The sequence below is a fragment of the Haliaeetus leucocephalus genome, unplaced genomic scaffold, assembly GCF_000737465.1.
Source record: "Haliaeetus leucocephalus isolate CR32 unplaced genomic scaffold, Haliaeetus_leucocephalus-4.0 Scaffold206, whole genome shotgun sequence".
Classification (NCBI taxonomy): Eukaryota; Metazoa; Chordata; class Aves; order Accipitriformes; family Accipitridae; genus Haliaeetus; species Haliaeetus leucocephalus.
Genome location: NW_010972642.1, coordinates 6,712,493 through 6,736,564, shown reverse-complemented (window position 1 = coordinate 6,736,564; position 24,072 = coordinate 6,712,493). Strand labels below are relative to the sequence as shown.

At 39.3% G+C, this 24,072-nt stretch overlaps 1 protein-coding gene across 3 annotated transcripts in view; it reads right to left on the bottom strand.

The window, feature by feature from the left end:
• The window catches only part of KDM5A (lysine (K)-specific demethylase 5A), a 54,613-nt gene that overhangs the window by 15,840 nt on the left and 14,701 nt on the right, over positions 1–24,072 (bottom strand). For 2 of the 3 annotated variants that reach the window (XM_010566205.1, XM_010566207.1), the window contains exons 8-23: positions 23,297–23,455; positions 20,796–20,915; positions 19,520–19,678; positions 17,722–17,903; positions 15,768–15,930; positions 14,824–14,943; positions 13,401–13,595; positions 13,112–13,293; positions 12,713–12,837; positions 12,312–12,462; positions 9,163–9,280; positions 5,527–5,882; positions 4,864–5,002; positions 3,727–3,906; positions 2,030–2,191; positions 436–987 (exon numbers count right to left, since the gene is read on the bottom strand). In XM_010566205.1, coding sequence (XP_010564507.1) covers positions 436–987; positions 2,030–2,191; positions 3,727–3,906; positions 4,864–5,002; positions 5,527–5,882; positions 9,163–9,280; positions 12,312–12,462; positions 12,713–12,837; positions 13,112–13,293; positions 13,401–13,595; positions 14,824–14,943; positions 15,768–15,930; positions 17,722–17,903; positions 19,520–19,678; positions 20,796–20,915; positions 23,297–23,455 — 3,063 coding nt within the window. The remainder of the gene's footprint in view (positions 1–435; positions 988–2,029; positions 2,192–3,726; positions 3,907–4,863; positions 5,003–5,526; positions 5,883–9,162; positions 9,281–12,311; positions 12,463–12,712; positions 12,838–13,111; positions 13,294–13,400; positions 13,596–14,823; positions 14,944–15,767; positions 15,931–17,721; positions 17,904–19,519; positions 19,679–20,795; positions 20,916–23,296; positions 23,456–24,072) is intronic. The other variant, XM_010566206.1, reaches the window with a different exon arrangement.

Here is a 24,072-nt window from a genome sequence, read left to right as displayed (position 1 = left end):
TTTGCCTATAGTCCTCACTGGAATTTACTAACAAGACACCAAATGCCTGAGAATGACAATCCATGAGCAATTACAAATATTGAGACCTTCAATTCTGTCAAGAAGGAAATGGAATTTGGACACCAAAGCAGCCACTGCTTTACACATCTTCAGGCTCTCAGCCGGCTGTTATATCTGAACCAGGGTTTCTTACAAGCACCTTCAACAGTTGCTATTGACAGTGAGTACAAAGTACAGGCCTGTCCCCGGAGCAGCCTGTAACTGACTGAAGCCAGCCATAGCCTGAGGAGCACTGAACTAGATAATTTTGGTATGTCTAATTCTCAGCCTTTAACTGCCCTCCCCTCTCCCCCAAGCTTCTCCAAGAAAGGTAAGGCATTTAGACACACCCCAGAAGGACAAGCATGGTAAAGAGCAAGATATCCACATCTCTACCTGCAGGTCTGGGTTAGCTGCTGCTTTCTGGAGCTCTGCACTGATTATTTTCTCCGTCTTCTCCCGTGCTGCCTGCTCCACCATTCGCTGGCTGAGCACAGAAAGCTTAGCCAAAGCAGAGGACAACTCGTCAGTGGCCAAAGCCTGCCGTGCTCGGTCCTGCCAACTCATGGCACGTTCTGTCAAGCACTGCAATGCCTCCCCTTCTGGCAGCCGTACAGGCAGCTTCTGCAGGGACACCAGCAGAGACAGTATTGTCTCAAGCCGTGGCCTTCGAGAACGCATGCAAAGTGGACACAGAAACTTTACTTCTTTGGCCTGCCAACTAGAGCCCTTCTTCTGAGAACTTGTTTTGGGAAGGGGCACGCATCCACTATGAAACCAGTCTTTGCACAGCTCACACTGTAGCATGAATCCACTAGCTGTTTTGCGGCAGATACAGAATTTGACTTCTTCGATCCGATCCACCATAGTCATCTTGGCCAGGTTAGCTGCCCTGAGAGCATGCATGGCTTCAATCTCCTTCTGTTCCCGTTCCTTGAATATAGCCACCTACCCAGCAAAGACAAAACACAGTTCATGACCTTCACAGCTAAGAGAGATCACATTTATTAGCAATGTCGGAAAAGGGAAAAAACAAACAACTCCCAAACGTATGGAGATCTTCCCAGTTAAACTAGCCCAAAATTTAGGAATTGTGTGACCTAATTAAAACTTTAGCTAAAATACCTCCTCCTCAATTACTCATTAGTCCCCTGAGTCCTTCTGCCAGAGACTTTATGTAAACTTTAGATAACCTTCTCTGTATCTACAAAGTTTCTGAAGTTCATAATTAAATCTATCATAAGGCACCAGAAGAATAGGTTTTGACTCCAGGAAAGAAGTCAGAATCCATTCCACCCATCTGTCTACCAAGACAATGCGGCTGAGCATTGTTTCAATGTTGACTCAGCACCAGGAGTGTGAGAGTGACTACATATCTCCTGAAGCAACTTGCACTTCCTCAGTGTCTCCATTCAAGTAACTATAACAAAGCATACTAAGGTAAAATAGACTGTGTATATGGCACATTATTGAGCCTGCATATATTTTCTTTGTTCCTGGAGAAAGGGAAGCCACATGACAGCAAACTCTTCTGATAAACTGCATCAATATCCTCCCCAACAAGGAGGAATCAAATATAACATTCCCCCCAGCCCAGTTTCTACGACCAAGAACTTCCAGGCTGCCCTCAAAATCAACCTAACCAAATATGTCTTGATACTGTTCAAGGTAGAGCTGCACTTCATTCCACATTTTAATGGGATTTCAATAAATGTTAATAATACTAGATGAGCAGCCACAGATATTAACCCAAGAGCATTTAAGTCTTACACATAGCCCAACACATATTAAATACCAGCACTTACACTCTGAATTGTGCTTCCCTCTACTTTCACTGCAATTAAAGCCGAACTATATTCTTGTGTCAAACATATTATGAGATATCAGTTTCAGTGAGATTAATTTATCAGTTCTTCCATAAGATTTCTACACAGATTAGAGACAAATTAAACCCACGTATCAGGAGACACTACCTCTCATTGCTCCTTACCACAGCTGCAGTGTCCCTGGCCTCCTCCAGCCCATCTTCCAGTTCACTTAGGGATTCCAAGTCAAGATCTTTCTCCTTTTCCTTCTCCATCAATTCCTTTGCCCTCTTCCGCCTATTCTTACTGCTCCCATAAACACCAATATCAGTCCGAGGGCTCAGAACCTGTAACCACCAAGAAAACTTACACTGTCAGAGCCAAGGATGCCAAGAACAGAAAAAAGTTCTGATCTGTAATGTTATGATTTCAGGGACACATATGAGAACGTCTAATAAAGGACTTGCAACAGAGTCATCAGAGAGTAAAAAATACTCGGTAATCTAACACCTTTGATATCTGTCAATTAATGCTAGGAAGAGGAGAAATGAACAGAAGAGGATACAAGTATTTCATACCATATGGAATTTGAATGTAATCAGCACCACAGCGATGTGGCAGGTCAACTTGAAAGCCACTGTGTTTTCATGATTAAATTACAAAATCTATTCAAATTAAGCTGTCATATATACAGTTAACTGAAATATTGTATGCAGTTAGATATCAGTAATTTAACATTCACTTCAAGTGCCTTCATCGATTTCAAGTCTTAAAGATCTGCTATGATTTCCTATTTACATCAGCAATTTAGTGGCTGAAATAAAACTAAAAAATATGCTATGAGCCTTTTAATATCAAACATGAGAGGCTGCAAAGCACTTTTAAGGATAAGAATTAAATTTTAAGTAATCTTGATTAGTTGGAAGGCATACAAAATATAAAATCTAGAAAATTAAATTCAATATAGTAAAGTTCAAATTGATACATTTAGGAAAACAAACAGTCAAATGCAAAACCAGTACACATTAAATAACTAGTTAGGCAGAAAAAATACAGAGAAAAAATCTGGACCTAGAGTGCATCATAAACTGAACAGAAATCAGTGTGGTGATGTTGCAATAGGGGCAGATCCCACTGGGAAACATTAAACAGCAGTATCCCCTTTGAGACACAAGATATAATTACTGCACTTCACATGGCACTAGGGAAGCTATAATGAGAAGATTCTGTCTGGTTTTGGACATCTCACTAGAAGTGAGGACAAACCGCAGAGAATAGCAACAAGATAAGAGTATGAAAAATACAGCCTACAAGAAAGCATTGAAAGAACTGGAAACGTTTTCACTAGAAAAAGGAAGCCTGTCAAGTAGATATGATAAATCTTCAAACACATTGAATGATTTTTATAAAAAAAAAAAAAGACAATGACTACATTCATTGAAGTGAAATAAAGAGTAGCTGACTGATTTTATAAGCTGCTTAACTATACTAAAAATTATCTAATCTATTTTCTTAGAATTTAAGCAGTGGAACAAGGTAAACACCCATCAATTAAAGACAGCTTCTACGTCCATTTCAGGCCTGCATTTCCACACTTACACAAAAAAAGAAATCCTCTTCTTTCCCTCCCAAAAAAGACAGTTTTGTTTCTTCAAAAGTAACAGCTGAGGTTGTCTATACATAAAACAAAACTAACCAAACATGGACTTTTTGCCTTTTCCAGTCTTTTCACCCAAGAACAGCTGAAGTTTTTTATTACATTCTATTATCAAAAGGATAATAAGATCCAGTTACAGCTGTAACTGAACCAGCTGTTCCCTCCAGACCACAGAGGGCCATCAAGATCAGTTTCTGAAGGCTGACAGAAGGGTCTGTTGCTCACCTGTAACAGACTGTAGCTTGAGTTCTTCTTCAGGAAGGTCCTTCCTGTGCGCTCTCTCCAGCCACGTGCTGCAGCTACTTGCGACTCCAGCTGTGGCAGGGCATCAAGACGCACTGGTATTGGTCGACCTTTGGCAGACAAGCTCTCCAGTTGCTCCAAGTAGGCATAGTTGCTCCCATTCTGGGGTAAAAGAAATTTTCTAAGCCAACGATTCCACCATTATATTAGTGGGCAACTTAATTTCAAGCCATATACTATTTTGTCACTAGCTAAAATAGAGTTCCATAGGAAAGGAAAGGAGGGCAATGTTTCAGTCTTACTGGTATTTTAAAAAACTATCTCATACAGTTTTTACTTTAACAGTCATTCTGACTTGGCCAGCTGGCTTAGGGAGTAAGACAATCCATTTCTAGATGGTTGTCTTAAATGCTGTCTGCTTAACAGCAAGCTACTATATCTGAGAGTTGTACAGAGGCTGATGTGAAACCAGTTGGGATTCTCACTTCAGTTCCCAACAAATATCTGATATAAGAATAGCAGTTGCAATCCAGAGATTAACACCGAGAAGCATCACATAAGCCATCTCCCTTTTGGATCAAGTTACATGGGTAGACCAATAGAAGGGGAGGGTACTGACCTAAGATGTCATAACTTCGTCTATTTCAGATTGAAAGTTTTGGCCATCAATGCCATTACATCTTACACCATTTGGGGGAGAAAAAGCGAACAAACTAAAAAAAAACATTTCCATAGCCAGCTCTAAAACTGAAGACCTGTGAGCAGAACATCTGCTGCTGCAGCTAAGTATTTCCAGTGACAGTATGCAGAACAGTTTCAATACCAAATACCCTTTGAGGGTTACATTTGTAGCATAATGAATTTGCTGGCTTTTACATCCCCCATGAAATGCATAAAAGGAAGGGAAATAGAAATAGGATAGCCAACAGGGAAACACCAGCACAAAAAAGAAAAAGAAATTCAAGCACATGGGCTTAGTAAGCACATGGTAAGCACATTTAACAGCTACAGCAAGGCTTCCCTTCAGGTCACCTCTGTGGGTAGAGGGGCTGGGAATAAAGAACATGTCTAAATAAAAGAATGGAAGCAGAAGATTCCAGTCCCTGATGTAACCCCTACCTGAATGGCCTCCACTTTGGCTGTCCAGTCTCTAGCCCGCTGCAGGGCTTCTTTCAGTGCCAGCACATTGGGCAGGTAAGCAGGGATGTTCTTTGCTTCATTCACGATGCCCTCCAGAGCCATCATGCTTTGGCGTGGTCTAGAGTAAGAAAAACCCAATTCCAGCCTTCTCTCAAAATGCCAGTCAACTAAAGCCATGAACTGCAGAGGCTAGTGATGCAAACTCATCACTACACTGCAGTGTGGGATACCATGGCTCAATTCTTGGAGGGCGCTACTGGCTACCAAAGACCAGGAGAGGTGAGAAAGCTGATGGACTTTGCACAATCAAGTTCAAAAGGGCACAGCATCAGAACTCCTTAACACTGAGGAAGCTGTCTTGTGTGGCATACTCGGTGGTTTTTATTGAGGGGGATGAACAGCAAAGACAGCGGCAACACTCACAGCCTCCTGCCACTGTGCAACATGATAGGGAGTCAACTGTTCTGCAACTCATCAATAACCTCAAATCCAACTCTCGAGCAATCAAACTGCTAGGAGGTAAAAAAAAAAACAAACCGCATTACAGCTTCAAAGCCCCTACTTTTCACCACACTCCTCAAAAGAGGCTGAGAATCCCAGAAGAGTGTAAGCTGTAAGAACAGTTTGCAAAGGAACACTCACCTGGCCTGGAGGCAGACCTTGGCCTTCTCCTCCCACCTCTCTGAGACTGTAAGCAGCTCCTGCAGCTCAGCCATGGCTTTCTCTACAGCATGGTGTGGTGCCAAGCCCACACCTGAGTCAATCAGCTTCTTCATCACATCTAGGGTGACCCTCTGGGGATCCAAGAGGGTGGACCTCACCTCATCCAGCCACCGTGCCTGCTGCAGTTCTTGCTTCAACCTTGGCAGTTCAGGAAGTTCTACATAAAGGCCAGAGCCCATGTCTATCAGCTCCTGCAGCTTGGAAGAGTCTGGGATCTCATCCATCATAGCTTCTTGAGCACGCTCATGAAATTCTTCCACATCATCAAGCAGATTCTGAAGTAGCATACAGTACAAATCAATTAGGAAAAAATGCCCATACAATCAAAAAGGAAAGTTGACTGAAGGATCATTCAGCTGTGAATTTGTATATGATCATCACATTATCTGTCAGAGCTTCTACACACAATGCCACCCAGTTGTCACAAGCCATCAAGTCTGATGCATATTAAGTAACAGACCATCTAAATTCATTTGGTGGCCCAATGTTTCATCCACGAGGCATATTAGTTGCACCAAACTCTGCACCTAAAATAGTACAACTGCAACTGACCACAGCTCCCAACAAAACAGAATATTAAGCATTGCCCGAACAACGTTAATTTTAAAATAGTGGGGGGAAAGGGGACTTCTGCAAACAGGTCGTCCTTTCAATCTAGCGTCAGGGTCATTACAGTAATGATCGTAATATACAAGAGAACAAAACACACTGAGGAGAAAGAACAAGCCAGAGTTGTACGAGGACACGAATACCAAAAGATCACTAAAATAACAGTGGTCAAGTATGAAATTACTATTTACTACAGCAGGCCCACCACTTAAACACATCAGGGTTTTACTGAACAAAGGAAAGAAATGAAAATGCAAAATCCTCTAATGAAAGGAGATAATTTCACAGAAATCCAACTGCACTGCTGCAGTTGTCCTCCTCATCCTCATGTTTTGGCACTGCCAATGAAAAAAATCAGACAGCAAACAGACAGGAAAGAATGTCTGCAGGAAATTCATTCAAGGACACTCAACCAGTATACTCAATTGATTCACTCCTGAGTGTCTTACAAAGAGACAGGTATTTCTGATAGCAAGTCAATGGCACAATGAGGAGCAAAACCTGCCTTTCCTAACCCTTAGCTTACTGCCTGTTTTGTCTGATGCTGCTTTTCATGACTGTCTGGAAACCAGAAGGCATTTACAAAAAAGAACAAGACCTACATTATAAAGGTTTTTATTTAGGGAACATATGCTGAATGCTTCATAGTGACAACAGTAAATTATTACAGTTTAATAATTATAATGCCTTTTGTGTTAGAAAATACTCATCATCCAACATGCCAATTATTTTGCAATTCATTATGATGGATAATTGCATTCAAATGCCATGTTGAAAGTTAGTGAGTGCTTAGGCATAAATGATCTTTATCTAACTTCATTCAGAAACTAAGAGACTATGGTTAGTAACCAGTAAAATGATAATATTTATTTTATTGGCTCGTTATTATGTTGAAGCTTCAAGAACATACACATGCACAGAGTACTTTAACAGAACAAGTTTTGTAAGGCTGAGGGGTGGGGGGGAGAGACTAGTCGGGACAAAATATTTAGACAAAAATACAAATTAAAACTGTTAAGAGCTTATTATATGCCTGCAGCTCTGTCATCTACGAATTATGTCTTAATTAGAAGCAGGTTTTAAATACATTAGAAACAAAAAACTTCTTTGAGAACAATCTTATAGGTCTATTAATAGATGATGATAAAATTTTATGAATATTAGTAAATATTTCTGGTTTGTATGTGGAAAGAAGTGTAGTAAAATCATCCTGTCATATGAGGATGATAATATACTTTCCACTCGATTAGCTGCTGGGAAACACATTAAAGGACATCTTTGAAGGATAAAGATTAGCATCAACAGGCCTGGAAAATCTGCATCCTAGAGTCCTATAGTTTTCTGAAGGTACTTGTTTTCAGCAACAACATGCCAATATCATAAAGACAAGAAGAAAGTCCAATATAAAGTCTCTCTGTGATATCAACACTGAACTATCATGGAAAAGTTAATACAGAATTCATGAATGAAGAAGGACACAACTAACTAGTAAACACTTATGGAAAAGAGGCCTTCTCAAACAAGACTAACTTATTTTTAAAGTATATGCTTGGTTATATAGTGGTAGCTGCACATACGGTAATGTTTAGAATTTTAGGCCCTCAATGTAGCACTACAGAACATTCTTCTTAAAACTGTATCATCAGAGAACATGTGAGTTAATAAATAGTTAACATACAACTCAAGAACCATTTCTCAAGGTGAAAAATCTATATTAAGGATGTCTCTTGAAGAGTTTTCTAGAAGCTGGTTAGTAGGCGAAACACTACTTAACATTTCAACATCAGTGACAGAGAAACAAATTAAGATTGCTGCTGAAAACACTTGCTATGATACAGACTGCCAGAGTGATAAACGATAATAGCAGCCAGGGGAATCAGTATGATCTGGATTACTTATTAGTCTAGATTCATTCAAAGACAGGTGCAAAGATATATATGAAGGACAAGAAATGCAGGCCATGCATACAGATTAAGGGGGCTGTAACCTGGAAAGCAAGGCTGAGAAGTATTTACAGAACAATTGCTAATGTGGTACTGCTTTCCCTCTCCCCTAATGAAGCACACCAACATAACCTTCAGAAGTTTCTACAAAAACACACAAAAGGTAGGATTTAACTGGAAATTCCACCACTATAGACAACATTAATGACACTGGAACAATAGTAACTGGTTCAGAGAGATAAAACTGGGCCACCTGGACAGTGACAGGTGGGGGGGATCTTTCATCTTGGTGTAGCTACAGTGAGACCACCACATCTGACAATGCCCATTGCAACAGACACCTTAAAAAGTGTACACATAGTCACATAAAGAGCTCTTGTTTGCCTAAATGCTGACCACCATGTGCAATACCCCACACTGTCTGAAACTGCTACACAAGAGCAAAGGTAGTCTTCCAGAATGGCAAAGGAGGCCAGGTGGAATATTTTAGAGCATCTCACACAGCACTAGATATCTACACTTAGGCTACCAAACTGAGCCCAACATATTCAGCTGCTATGACTACACTAGCATAAAAGTACAAACGCCATCATTGCTCACTTAGAGACTTGCTTGCAAATGAGCAGAAAATATATGTTACCATTCCATTACAGAGAGATAGCAACATATCATCAGCAAAACTTCAATGACAACAGCAAGATTACCCAGTAAAGCAGGGAAACACTGAGCTAGACGTATCCAGAGTCTTTTACTTCCTTTCTTGAGGCCACAAATATCATTGCAAAGCAGCTATTTGCTTTACATTAGAAGCTAGAAATGAATCACCCCATTAAATCCGTCTCTGCCAGTGCAGGACTGATTCTTAAAGAAAAAAGCCTTTCATCCTTTACACCAGGCAACATTATCTGTTAAAAAAAAACCACAACCAAACAACAAACCCACACCACAAAACCAAAACAAAGTAAAAAGCATGATGTTATCTGAGGAGTAGATACAAACTTACCTTTACTTGTCGGGCCTGGCTGATAACACAGGGCAAGCTAAACAACTGCTGTACAAATGCTTTAAGCTCCTCCATAGTTAGCTTGGTCCGTGTCCTTCCACTATCTTGGCTCTGTCTGCTGTATGAATGGACATAATTAAACAGTATTAGGCGAGAGATAAGATGATGATCCCTGGATTTACTCCCAGTGACAGAAAGCTATCAAGATTATGGAGAAGTTATGAAAAAAACTTCATCACTTGAGAACTCAAAAAACCCCAAACTCCACAAGAAGTCCAAAATCTTGAAAACTAAATTTAATGTAATTCCTCTAAGCACCTTCAAGGAAATTTACCCTGCTCTCCAGAGGTAGGAGTGTCTAGATGACTTTCAAATTGAGTTTGCTCCAAACAGGTGAAAGAACAAAAAGCCTGCTTTAGGCAGCTCAAGAAGTTGACTGCCATGACAGGCACTGACAAGAAATCTGAGATACATAACAGCAACAAGCTCTGAAAAGAAGTCTTATTTTCTAGAGCGCTCTCTTGTAACCAAAGAACTGCTGAAACTGGCCTTGCAACAGGAGAAGACTGCTACTGAGTAGGACATGTTCTGCAAAGACACTTCCATTAAATATCACTCGAAGCAAGTATAACAAGCCTGCTGAATGCAGTGAAAGACTTAAAAGTGATACACTGCACAAATTAAACTCTTGGTATAGGTATCACTGGCAGGCACAACAACTTCACAAGCAGGACAGATTTTAAACACTGAAGAGTTGTTCCTTGCTAACAAATCTACAGTTTATTACTAAAAAACATTTAAAAACCCAGAATTCGATCTTTCAACCTATGAACTTTAAATATAATCATAAAAGTAAAATTTTGATTAATTATCAAATATAATTACACATTATCTAAAACTCAGAGGGAAAAAAAAAATACTGCAGGCTTCGACTTGCTACAACAGAGCGAAGGAGTGGTGGGTGCACGGACCTACTGTGCCTCCAATACTCCTGCACGAGAGCAAACGGGGTGCAGTGCTCCAAGACACCACTGTGGGAGGGCACACTGTCTGAAACATCACACTGGCGTTCTGTCCCTAGTCCAACCACAGAATGCCACAGCACGAGATGCTGCACAATAAGATACAACTATCCCTGCCTATGGAAACTCACAACTTTCAATAGCAGGGAGAGATACAGGATTGGAATATTGGACACACCTTCACAGCTACACGTTACCTATTTTACAGGTTTATATACAATTAGATGCATAAGGGATAGATTTTCTTTTGCTACATTTGACCATGAGTTTATTGCTCCTTTAATCCCTGCCAAATTGTTCAGTTTGAACACTCATTTTTAATTTGCTTTTTTAATAACCTTATCCTTTGCGTAAATGTGATCCTTCTCAATGTATTAAATATGAAGATAAATGTTAAAGAAGCTGAACGTGACCTCTATGTTTATATTTCGTAACACTGTTCATCAAAACATTTCTCAAACCTCAATTTTATAACATATTGCTATTTAGCATACAACAGCCCTCAGACGTATAAACAAGTCCTTTTTTTTGCCTCATGGAATTCTTTCAGCTTTAGATCAGACACACCATTGAAAGTGGTCAAATCTTTCTACCCTTTGTGTTTCTTGGGATAGTGCTGGAAATCCACCAAATAATTAACTGAAGGCAAGCCTGTTGAGAGCAGGCTGACACACTCCAACAGCAGGAGGAGGAGGAAGCAGCAACAGACCAGGAACACCTGGGAGCTACCAAAATAATTAAACTTCACCAGGAACAGGGCAATGCAACCCCTGTAGCCTTGCTTTACTTACCCAGACCAGAGTTCTAAGTGACCATACCTCTGTGGTAGTGGGATCCCACAAGCAATAAAAACCAAACAGAAGAGCCTTCTTTCCCCTTCAAATACAGCAAAAATGCTTCTGTATTTAATAATAGCTTTCCAATTACATCAGGTATTATACTTGCGTCTGTGGTGTAACACTAATATCTCAGTGTTCAAATTCAAGCAATTATGACATGCATTATGTTCTGTGTAGCAAAGTTGGGTATTATAATTAACAAGGGATTTACATTTTACTGCCTCCCTCGAAAAGTCTTAAGTAATACACAAAAACTACACATGCAAAAAACCCAACCAACTACAAAGCCAAATTTTATACTTAGCAGAGGAAATGCAAGCTACAGAAGTTTACCATACCACCTCTGGCACACTAAGTACTGTCACCTGATCAAATGATTTTCTGTGGGACTTTTATTCAGTGCACAGAATACACAGTAGAGAGAAGAACATGTTGCTGAAGGTTTGTGACAACAGAACAAGGGGACACATCCAGCAGAGTGCTGAGGTAGGGCCAGGGGACAGAGTTAACACTGAAGCAGCCACAGGCAAGCAGACAACACAGGCAACTAAACTGCCAGAAGTCACTGAGGCAAGCCACTACTTTTCAGCCACACATCACTGCCTCCCATGGTCCTTCCCAAGAAGGAAAAGACTAGCTCAAACTATTGCTCTCTGCACTGTTCTGCTCCCCAAGATCTTTTTGTCCCAGTCAGTGCTGGCAAGACACACTTCCTTTGCATCTTCCAGTAACTCCACCAGCATGACAACACATTCTGCAACTTGAGAACAGCTGGCAAAATTATATTTTTGAGAAATGCTGTACCAGAAGATACAATTGTGCTTGCCTCACCAATCATAATTGGTATTTCCTACTTTTCAAGCATTTTGCTTTGCAATCCAATGTTTTAGCAGATTTTCTTTCAATAGCTTTAAGCTATGTACTTAGCCATGCCACCTAAAATATAAACATTCATGTCAAGACTTTTCCTCGTCTTTCCCTACAACTCTCCCACACATTCAGAGAAATACCGGATCAGCAATCAAACAAGACAACTTCTCCAAAGGATTTCACATTTCAGTACATAAGTCAGCTGAAAACAGTATGTTTAACACTTCCAACCAAGTCCACTTTTTTGGCCCTTTGTGTCACCATATCTGCCTCCTCTACCTCTCAATAAGTCACAGCACTAAGGACAGGAAACACTGAAAGAAGTTAGTAGGCAGTGAGACCTCAGCATTCTTACATTTCCAGGTCCAATCAAGTAACAAAACAGACAGATGGAAACTTAAAAAAATGCCTGTCCTACCTGTGTTTTTGCTTTTTGCTCAGAAGCAGCTGTGCTACTGAAGCACAGGTCTCTGCTTCTTTCACAGCATCTCTGAGCCTGCGGAAAAGATCATTCTCTGGATATTTCCTGTCTTCAGCATCCTCCAACATTACCCTCAGCTCAATCACATCTGTAATAACAGTACATAAATAATTTGTATGCAAAAACAAAAGCAATTTTAGACTGCTTCAAAGGCCTTCAATCAAGGTTCCAACAGGCTAGTTCAATTTGAAATGCACAATTAAGAGTTGCATTACACTCTCAGATTAGCTCCCTTCTTTTTTCCACTAAACAATACACAGTGTTTCTCTCATTAAATGAGAACACAGAACAAATGTAGGAGTTTCAGGACATCCTACTATGAACGATAGAAGTCTGACCTTTCTTGTGGTTGAGATTGGCAGACAGAGCCTCTGTAACTCTACTGACCCAAGTGTCATAAGACTGTGCTCTAACTTTCACTCCATACAGCAAAGAAGGAAGGTCTTCTAGTGGGTACCGGTACCTGGAGATATGGAAGAAAAACACAGAAAGAGTATCAATGCCCATACAAAAGCCAGGATATTGCTTATATCAAGTTTTTCCAGCTACAACAAAGCCAGAAAGACAGAACATATATAATACCTTCTGCCTTGGAACCAAGAAACAAGCAAAGAGGATAAAAATACTCCTTAAATAGAGGAAGAAAGAAGTATAGCCAAATGTTATGTTTGGTCACTGGTCTGCAGCAAACTATTGGATATGGAAGAAAAGTGGGGGGAAAAAAAAATCCTGTGTACCTTAGACACTTCTTCTGCATGGGACATGGACATAAATCAGATGGATGGTATAAGCATACAAGACGCTCAGGATTACAGGAACATGTAAGAGCTGACAAGAAGCACGTGGTTCTGCAAGCTGTGCACTGACGCTCATCATCTGGAACCAGTTCAAACACCTCTTCTTCAGACATCAACACTCCCTAACAAAAAAATTTAGACACTTGCTAAAAAACTCTAAGCCAGGCAGGGGGAGGGGGAAGCAAAAGTTCTTTTGCAAGCAAAGTAAGAGTTGTCTTTGATTACTCACCATCTGTACAACAGACTCCCTTAACCGTGTCTCCTCCTCTATCATTAGAGTCATCTCCTTGCAGACCATGGCAGCCAGCCCAACATCCAAGCACTCTGGATCTGCAGCCATCTTGAAGATCAGCTCTTCATGGGAGAAAACACAATGACGTCCTAGCCTTCGGTAATGGCTCACACACTGACGTCCAATAGGAAGCTACAAAAAACCAGCATCTGTCATTCTGGGAAAAGACATTTCAAGACGATCTCTTAGCTCCCACTTTCCTTCCTTTGACAAAATCTGGGAAAAGACTGAGACTAAGAGAGTTGTATCTTATGGGACAGAGCCAATTATAACAACCTTAAATCACATCACAGATGAGGAAAAAGACAATATCCATGTTGGGGGGGCATAACCTTACATGCCTAACTTTCAGGCACAAGTTTAAGAGTTATCCTAAGCTCTTTTTACTTCCAGTGGAAAGAAACTGGCACCAAAAAGAAGTCATCTGGTCTATGCTGAGGTGAATGCATTGCCCTCTGGATATTACTATGCTTGGACATAGACATTTACCACAAGATGCCTAGAGTTAACCAAAATTGATATCACTCATTTTGTGCCTTTTAAAGCAAAAAATTTAAAATGCTAGGTGAATTTGCTACAGATTTCTGGTTACATATTGCATAAGCAAAGGAAATTTCACATGGTTGCTGTGAGTTTAGCAGTTTTTCACAGAGGCTATACACAGATTACATCATGAGCACAGGAGAGAAAAAGAACACTGACACACTGCAAATCCTGCAGACTATTTTTCTGATGAATGAATAAAATTATCTGATTAAGTACTAAAATTCCTGTTTGAAGGTATTAAGAAGTTAGAGATAGATAAACTACAAATGAGATGGTAACTTCCAACTGTAAACCCTGGACAGTGATAGGACACACTTTTGACAGCTTACTGAAGAATCCACGTAAGCTATGCTCTGGTGTGGCATGGCTCTTAGGACAAGCACTAATATAATTAAAAAGGTACAAAATGAGCTGGCACAAAAAGAGAACAAAAGACTGTTATATGCCTACCTCCAACATTCAAATGACAACAGCTGTTCAAGACAGTACATTAATGTGTATCAAATTCAGAAAGAGGCATCACAGAAATACTAGCTAAAGGTACTGTGATATGTCACTTTTTGGTTAGAACAATACATAAAAAGGAAGACCATGTGCCAAAATTTCAGTTTGGACCTACTTAAAATTATGTGCTCATCAAAATTATTTTGTGTAACACAAACTCACATCAGTCTTTAACTGTTGTACCAGGAACTATAAACATAAAACAAACTATGTAACTTAAAAGACTATTCTTCAGATAATTAAGTTACTAACACACTCCTTGCAAAGGTCACCTAGCAAAGACATAGCAAACGTATACAAAAGAACAGACCCAGTCAGCAGTGCAGAAGTTCACAGCTTCAGCAAAATTATATCCCTGGTTAAATCCAGAGTGATAGGCACGAGGAAAGGTCACAACAAATTCCCCAGCACACTGATTGGTCCTGTATACCTAATACAAGTGAGGATAAAAGAAAAAAAAGGAAAAATATGAAACTTGCAAGAGAGTTTAACACAAGTAATTACAAGACATTTGAACACCACTTACTTTACCTATAAAACACCACAGGCAAGGTACCTAACCCAAAAGTGGTAAAGATTGGTTCTGTCTTCTTAAAGTGAATCCTCAATTTATAGCCTTGCTCAAAAAAGCTGAATATATAAGCCAACGGTTGAAAATTCACTTTATGAATCACAAAAGCGATGTTTCTTTATCATTATTTAATCCATCCACCACAAAGTGCAAAAGCTTCTGGAAACTCTTTATTGTTTGCTTTGTTGGGGTATTTGCTAGGGAAGCAATCTATCCTAAGACAAAAGCAAATTATAGTGACTGCTGCTTAAAGGTCTGCAGCCAGTTATTTGTGGTCAAAAAAGCATTTTGTAATGCTGAGATTTCTACTGAACATAAGACAAGTATTTTACTGTCAAAAGATATTAAACTCATTTCACAAACTTTCTGCTATGGCAGGGTGGGGATCTTCTTAATTAAAAATTAAATGTAACACAATGTAGACTTGTTCTATAAGATTTTATGTAAAAAGCTTGGCACACTCACTTCTGATATAAGATAATTTAAATTTCATGGTGAGTCTAGGGAAGATTCTAGAAAATAGCTTTAAAAAACACCCCATAATTAATGAATTGAATATGTAAATATCCACCATAAAAATTCTTCAGAGTTATGCCAAACCATTGTTACACAAATCTGGCACAGAATGAAAAAAAGAGAGCGCATAGGAGTACTTATGTAAAAAATGCTCATGTGCTACTCACTGGTACACCATGTTCCATCAGCACATTGGGGTTCATAATAGTGACCAGCTGATGCAGGAGATCAGGCTGGGATTCAAATAGCTCAGGAGCCAATTCCTTCATCACATCTTCTAGCTGCTCTGCCGCATGAGAGGGCACGCCATACCATGTCTTTGGCTCTCCCCTAACAAAACACAACCACAGTAATAAACACATTGCTTAAAGGAAAGTAACAGTGCTACCCAACTGCAAAGTACACCTCAAATCTAGAACCACTGTCCACACAAGCCAAATATTTTGCACATAGACACAAAAATGTCTTTAATCAACAACCGTTGTCTTCAGGGTGTATCATTCTAATCTGAAAAATCAATTACACTACAACAGAATTCTGAACATACCTGACAGCAGATTTGCCATGACAAGCCTAACGTGGAAGATATTTGTCATTTACCATGCTCTAAAGGGATAAAAATGGGCAATTATTTTCCTTTAGGAAGAATAAAGTAAGTTTAACAAACAAAACCTTGGCCGTCACAGCTAATGTTTAAGAGAGAAGAGATCATGGTATTCCTTCACTCACTCAATCAGGCTTGGAGTAGTCGTATTCCTGAAATCAATGAAATAGTATACCAACTAAACAGAAGTGGAAAGAATAAAACACCAGACAGTGCAATGACATATAAGCAATCCTTTTAATATACATAACCAATTACTGAAAACCAGTGGTCCACTGGACTCTTAAGATTAAAAAAAATGCCTGGTAACATGAATTGGTTACGTACAAGGAAAAAAAAAGATTAACAAGACCAAAACTAAACAGAATATTACCTGAGAACATATTACTCCAGTCCTTCCAGTCCTGTCTTAACCAAAATGAACTGTAATGATCTAGTATCTATAGTGCTCATGTTTGTTTTTTAATTTTATTTTATTAAGAACTACAAGAAGTAGTCTGCTGAAATATATGAAACCGTTCACATAGCACAATGTAACTGTATTAATAATCTTGGCATCAACCATCCCAAAAGTTAGATAAGACACAATGCAGCATTTTCTGTCGTTCCTGCAGGCTTCAGTGACACCTGCTGGTAGGACACAGCTGCTAAACCCCAGTAAACAACTACTATTCTGCATCTGGGCTGCTGGAATTCACCAGCTGACACAAAACCCTCACATACTGATCTAGTTAATAGCATGCTGAGGACAATACCTGAACTCGAAACAAAATAAATTAATTCAGATCTTATTAGTAAACATGCTTCTCCAGAAATATGCAATCACAGTCTAAAGACTATCAACTCATCCTTACCAGATGTACAGTAACCTTTCTATTCTAAAGGGGTGCTTCCCACAGCTTTCCCCTCCTTCCCCCCAGTTCCATCCACCATGACTGAGCCTGATGAACTGGAAAGACTGCAATGCAAATAGTTAATCTGTCACAATTCTTCTTTTTGAACACGAAAGCTGAACACCAGAACACTTCTAGGGCTGTTCTCAAAGTCAGAACTACTTTCAAATTTCTCTTGACTAGGAGTATTTCTGTGTATACATAGATCTGCTGCTGAACTGGCAACTCTGATGCCTGTGTAAGCCACTAGGCAGCAGCCTCCATTTCCAGCATATGGGCATACCAACTTTAAATCATAAAGCAGTGAACCAGTGAACTGTAACTCAGTTCAAAACCAAAAGCTTTCTTAGAAAACATGTGAGCCTGTAAAGCATGATCTTACAGTGACACTGGATTTTTTGCAACACAAGAATATTTAATCAGTTAATGAAAAACACTGAAGCGCTTAAAACAGTATCTGTAGTCGCTTTTAATCAGCCTCCGCTAAGAATATGGACCGCTCAGCTAATTTAGCTTTTTGGTTAAAAATGTCATCGGCACGTGTAGGCATTTTCAAGTAGAACTACAAATTTACTAACAGCAAACAGGGCAGTGCAAGGTAGATGCACAAAGGAAAGACCATACCAGTGCAGGTAGTTGATGGAATAGCTCCAGTGATCTTCAATATGCCAGCAAAATGAGGAGAAGCACATCCCTACATACAGCCAAGGTACCTTCATGCCAGAGATATCTGCATTGATGTGAGCAAGGACTGATTGTTCTAGAATTGGCATGTTATTCAAGTTCCAACCAGAAAGCGCATAATCCTGCCAAAAAGAGGAGAAAATTCTGAACAAATCAGAAGAATGTAAAGACACCAACTCCAGAAAAGGAAAGAGCAAAGGAAGAGATCGGCCTATCCATTTCTATAGTAGACAGTGGGTAATATTCTGCAACAATGAAGCACCAAAACTAGGAAATAATTTCTTAAATACCTTAGTCAGCAATTAATCAGACTAAGATTTAAGGCCAGTCCTGGTATTTCAACATACGTAACCCATCTTCTTTGGATCAAGACTTACATACATAGGCTTTGATATTCTTCCCCCCAAGTTTATAGGTTTCATACTTTTCTGGTGAAACAAAATACCAGCAACACTAATAGAAGAACAAAAGATAGAAGTCTTCAATAAAATAGGATAACTTAAGATTGTAAACAATGCAGTGAAACTTATGTTATTTCAGCTTTTTTAAAATCTGCTTTACTGCACTGCAGTTTATCTTGATCTTCTTTATATATTACTTCAGAAAGTTTTCTGAAGAGAAGAAATTCCTACACACTCACTTCTGAGAAGACAGCATCACTAAGCAATCCCACCTTTACTTTCAAGTACACACAATTTGTACAAAAAATTAGAATCCAAACAGACTGCCTTAAAAGCTCACTACTGTGCTTTAACATTAGTCTACTTTCCACCTTAAAAAAAGCTGTTAACACAGATTCACACTTCATGTGAATGTCATTTTAGGCATATCCCATAGATGCCGAAAAGACTCATCACACCCTCAGCTCAGCCACACATTCCTGCTGTTTCCTTTGCTCTGACACGATAAAGACAATGCAGTGAGTCAGATGACTTCAGTGATCTGGCTAGAAAATATTTTTTAAAATTACTACTTTCATACAGATAGATCAACAAGCAGTTCTGACTCATTAAGCAGCTACACATAGCCAACAAAGGTACAGGTGGGAAGGTGCAGGTATGGGTGGAAGAAAATAGTGAGCAGGATTACCTCTTCCAGTGAGCAGTATGAATTGATTTGGGGCTGTGTAATCATGAAACCACACCTTTACTCTCATTTTGTTTGAATTTAAACATATAAGCACCAGAAAATTGACATGCTACAGTAAGGTCTGAGGGAAAATAGGTAATATACTTAGCAGATGTTCTTTATAAAATTTTCTATAGTAGGATGTTGTATGTACATATTTTCATTCTTACAGTATGCACAGTCAGAGAAACAAGCTAAATCCAGTTAGTTTGTTTTACCTTTTATGAACCTCCCAAGGAGGTTAGAATCATGTTTCTGTAGCTAACTCTATAACAAAAAGGTTTGGAACAAGAAAGAAAAAAAAATCTTATCAGTCTCCTCATACTCAGACATACTGTTACAATTTGCACATCTTTGCCTGCTAAGATTAAGTGATACAAAACAGGTGTGACTTAAATCATGAAAAGCAGCTTAGCTATCAGCAACCAGATCTGTAAAAGAACCTAAAATATCAGATTAATGCCCTGCTCAAGAGGAATGCTAAGTGCCTGCAAAAGCCTTAAGCAGTTTCTTCATGAAAAAAATCCACGCTGATTTCTGACATAAATTCTTAATGTGAAATCCTATGCAGAGCAAATAATGGGGTCAGTTTCCATATCCTGTTCCTCACCTCCTCCTCTGGCATCAGCTTTCGTCGGCCATCCTTCACTGGGAAGCCACTTCCAAAGTCCTTGGATGAGATATCAGCCCCATATTCCACAATGACGTCTTCTTCTATGCTGCTCACCAATCGCCAGAATTCTTTTTCTACAAGCTCAGTGGGAACCATCTGAAAGCAGAAAAGATATTAGGGTATGTGCAGATAAGACCCAACATAAAAGTTATCATTCAAGCAATAAATCATTACTAATCCCCCATGAATTTTCAAATGCCAAAGCCACTTCTTCTCTCCCCTCCACCTCTTCAAAGTCATACAGTTTGGTCTGTATTCCTTAGAAGCGGCTGCAGTGTAAATAGAATGCCACATCATAGAGAATGGAATGAACAAAAAAAGAAGATGGGGTTACCAGAAGTACAGCTAAAAAAAGGGGGAGAAGGAGACTGCCAGCAGAAACCGAGCAGCAAACAGAATGAACAGCATGCAAATTCCAAACTATTTCAAAGGACAATGACCAGAACTTCTGAGTAACAGGAAGGAAATTCAGATAAAGAATTGTGTTCAAGAGTGTAGTCTTCGTATAGTTCATTACAACTCTTACTTGTACGCATTTATTTATGAAGCTTATTTGTAAAATAAGCTTTGTTCCTTGCTTTGCTCTGCGTCCCAAAGTTGCATCAGAAATTGGAGTCCTTAAAAGCTAGAAGCTTTAGCAAGAACATGCATAAATTACCAAAGAACCCTGAGAGGAGAAGGAGTTTGGTACTGCATGTAGTCTACAGGACAGCAGAATTGCGGAAGTGTGCCAAAGCAGAAATGCAAGTTTTAAAAATGCTGCTGAGATGCAGAACAAAAAAAAAAGTGATTATCAGACAGACCCAGTCTACTGACTTGTCTGCAAGAAAAGGCTGCAACAGGGAGGAAACCAATGATTTCTCCTCTGAACAAACTAAACCATGACAAAAGCCATAGGAAGGGCAGGAGAAAGACCCCTTTGCCAAACAAGAACAAGACACCTGGTTCAATTACTCAAAAAGGGCAAGAACTTTAAACTAGGGTACGGCCAATAAGGTATAACCTAAAAAGTAATAAAACTAGCTATCTGTCACAGGAAAAGGGTGAAATGAAGTTGAAATGAGACCAGATGCCAGAAAGCGAAATCATTTGTTTACATGTTTGAAGCTTATGGTCCCTCTTTAAACAAAGCTAAGATGCCTCAGCAAAAAATCCAGTATCAGCTGAACCTCTTTTTCCCCTACAAGGAATCACAACAGAAGTTGAAACTCACATGGACTGGCATGTTGAAATAATCAGACTTGAAGTTATCAGCCATTTCACCAAAGCTCTGGAGAGTATATTCCCTGACAGCTTGTTCAAATCCAAAGGCCTCACGGGGTTTGTTGCATTCCTAGGAGACGGAACATAAAAATATTGTTCCCTGCAGCAGATTATTACAGTTACATCTTTAGCAAAAAATCCTAGTGTCCATCAGAGTCCTTACCAAACACAATAAGCTATCAATTTTGAGTGCTTTTCTCAGCTGCGGAAGTCCTACCACAACAGAAACAGAACAGAATTAATTGTACAGGAGCTAATTTAACATGGTAAATCCCAATGCTACACACTTCTGCTTTCCTGTCCCAAACTAAGTTTCATAATCTACTGCTGCCAGCCAGAGTAAGACACTGCACAAGATGCTTAGACAACCATAAGACGTTTCTTAGACAAACTGGATTCAAGCACTTGCAGAATAACTGCACAGGAACAAACTCTGCAAGTGCTTCAGTTTTATCAAGTCAGCAAATCATCAACGGATTTGGTGCTGTGAAGGTATATAGGAGGAAAGAGGAAGAAGGAAATTAAAACAATGCAACATAGCTAACTACAGACATGGCCCATCTGACAGAAAACCTGCAAGTCTTCCACTGTTCTATCACCATTCATCCAAGAGTGTAAAAAGTATTAGTTCTCCACGCATTTCTACAGCATCCTTTTCAGAATCCTTTGTATCTGACACAATGTTTATATATAGACAAGACATATTTGAACACGAACATGACACAGAACTATCTGACAGTCAGCTGTTCAGTCATAAAGAAACAGGAATGGAAAGGAATTCAAAAGATCAGTAGTTTCTTTTTCTTTGAGAGGAACTATCCTTAGACTATGCCCAACATTTATCAAAGTAGTTCTTAAATGGAGCCTGCAACAGAGAATCTACAACTTCTGCAAACACTGTCAAACAACGCTGACCTGAATACATATAAAGAGCCCTTACCCTATTCTTCCTAGCTTCTGTTCCAGCACCCTGCTGTTAACATTACATTAAGCATCTGCGCACAATTAACATTTAAAGTAAAAACTGATGCAAAAAGCACTACTGAGCATTTCAAAGATCTTTCTGCTGTTACTTGTTTACTCTCCATTACATAATATAGCTATGTTTTTTCCCTTCTTCCTCTTACTTCCAATGTATTTCCAGAATTTTTCAAGTAATTTCTGTATCATTTGCTACTAACAACTTATTTGGCACTTTAACTTTCCTGATTTTGTCCCTATATGCATATTTTTTTCCTTGGGAACAACATATCCCTGTTTTTACTAGCAGTAGTAGCAGTGAAATTTCTTGTGAGTTTCCACATTCTTAAACCACTGCAGTCACTATATTTACTACTATATTCTCTAAATTAACTCCACATTGGATTGCTGTAGTTTGCTAATACTCTTTTATTGCACTCTCTTGAAGGGAACAATAAACAGGCAGCTTAATCCACCCTGTGAGCGGCAGCCCAAAGGGTTTGTTGCATCTTTTCCCTTGCCTGTAACTATGAACTTACACCTCTCTCACAGCAGCATTTGCCTGAGTTCATCCGACAACCCTCTCTCTCGGTGAAGGGTTAGAGCTGATCCACCTTATTATGTGGCTGCACAACTATTCATACACCACCATAAAGAAAACAGCAGAAGGGTGTGGCAGATGTAGGGGGAAATAGGCATATACATGTGTGTGCGCAACTGCCCCTTTGGATAAAACAGGGTCTAAGAAGTTAAAGCCAGTTACAAAATTACAGATTTAGAAACAGTAAGCTTTTTTCTCTGAATCCTACATCTACCAATTTCCTGAGCTTGTGAAATTTGTTTTCTTAAGACAAATACCAAGCCAATCAAATGATATTAATTGCCCTTAGGGTGTTGACCAGTCATCTCTTGGAACTTGGTAGCTCTTCTTTTTTGAACAATGAAATTCAACTAGCTTCCACTTTCAGAGCCTCAACAGCTCCTTTTTCAGTATAAACCAAATCTAAAATAGCTACAAATTTTTCAATCAGTTCTTCCACTTTCTGCCACAAGCTATTCTGAACAATGCCATAATGACTTGCCAATAATCAAAGCTCCCTCTTATGCCCAAATCACATACACTGATGACATCATAGTTTACAAAATCTCATTGTTATGCTGAAACACCTATCACAACCCTACTTCCCACCCTAATTTCCCACTACCAATTTATCAAACTGAGTTTCAGCTCTTAGCATACAAAGGCCAAAGTTTTAGCTGTCATATGGCTGTTTAATAAACAAAGGTTATGCTGAAGCTCTAGAAGGAACATTTCTCTCTCCTTAAGGCTCATCAACCAAGAACAGCTGGAGATTCACAGCTCATCTTGACAATATTCCAAACAAAACTATGCCTTCTACCCAGATGGAATGGCACTGAGCTGAACTGCCCTTCTGATCTTTCCAGGAACACAAGTATACACACAAAGCTTGAGTAGTTCTTGAACTGTACCTCAGCAACACACTTCGGACACCTCCAGTCACCCTTGGGTACATCAGGTAAAGGAGGAATCAAGCAAAAAGTGTGATAGCTGTCATCACATCCATCACACAGAAGCAGTTTGTCCTCGTTATTTCCTCTGCCACAGAATAAGCAAACATACAGATCAACCTGTGGAGAAAAAAGAAAAAATAGGGAAAAAAAGTTACAAAAAGTTTCCTCATCCCGAACCTGCCTTCTTTAAACTAAAGAACAAAGGATGTAATCCTAAAGTCCAATATATGAACATCAACGCAACCTCCACTGGTTTTTGAGAAGCATTGATAATGAACAACTACACTTCATTTTCCCAAAGCAGTAATACATGGGGGGCAGGAGGACTTTGGGTACTGCAAAATAACTATCCAGTTCAGTTGGACAATTGTTTTCTATATAACTCGAAGTAGCATCTCATTTACTTTATTTTAAGACAAAAGAGGAAGTTACAGTTTTTAGAACTTCATGCTCTCCCTCTCTTTGGGCCTATGGAAAACAATTCAAACTAAATCCCTACAAAGAGCATATGACTGAGGAAAATCTCCAAAAACTATTTCAGAAACATACATGCCATCACTTAGAACAGTACAGTGACTATCTTTGCAATGGAAGAGAAGATGTAACAAAACCCACAAACCTACAGATTTCAATCTAAGAATCCAAGGGGAAGGGAAGGAAACTCCATGTAAAGGTACCAACTTCTTTCTCATTTTCTCCAAAATAGAGGATAAAAACTCCAAATGGTAAGAGAG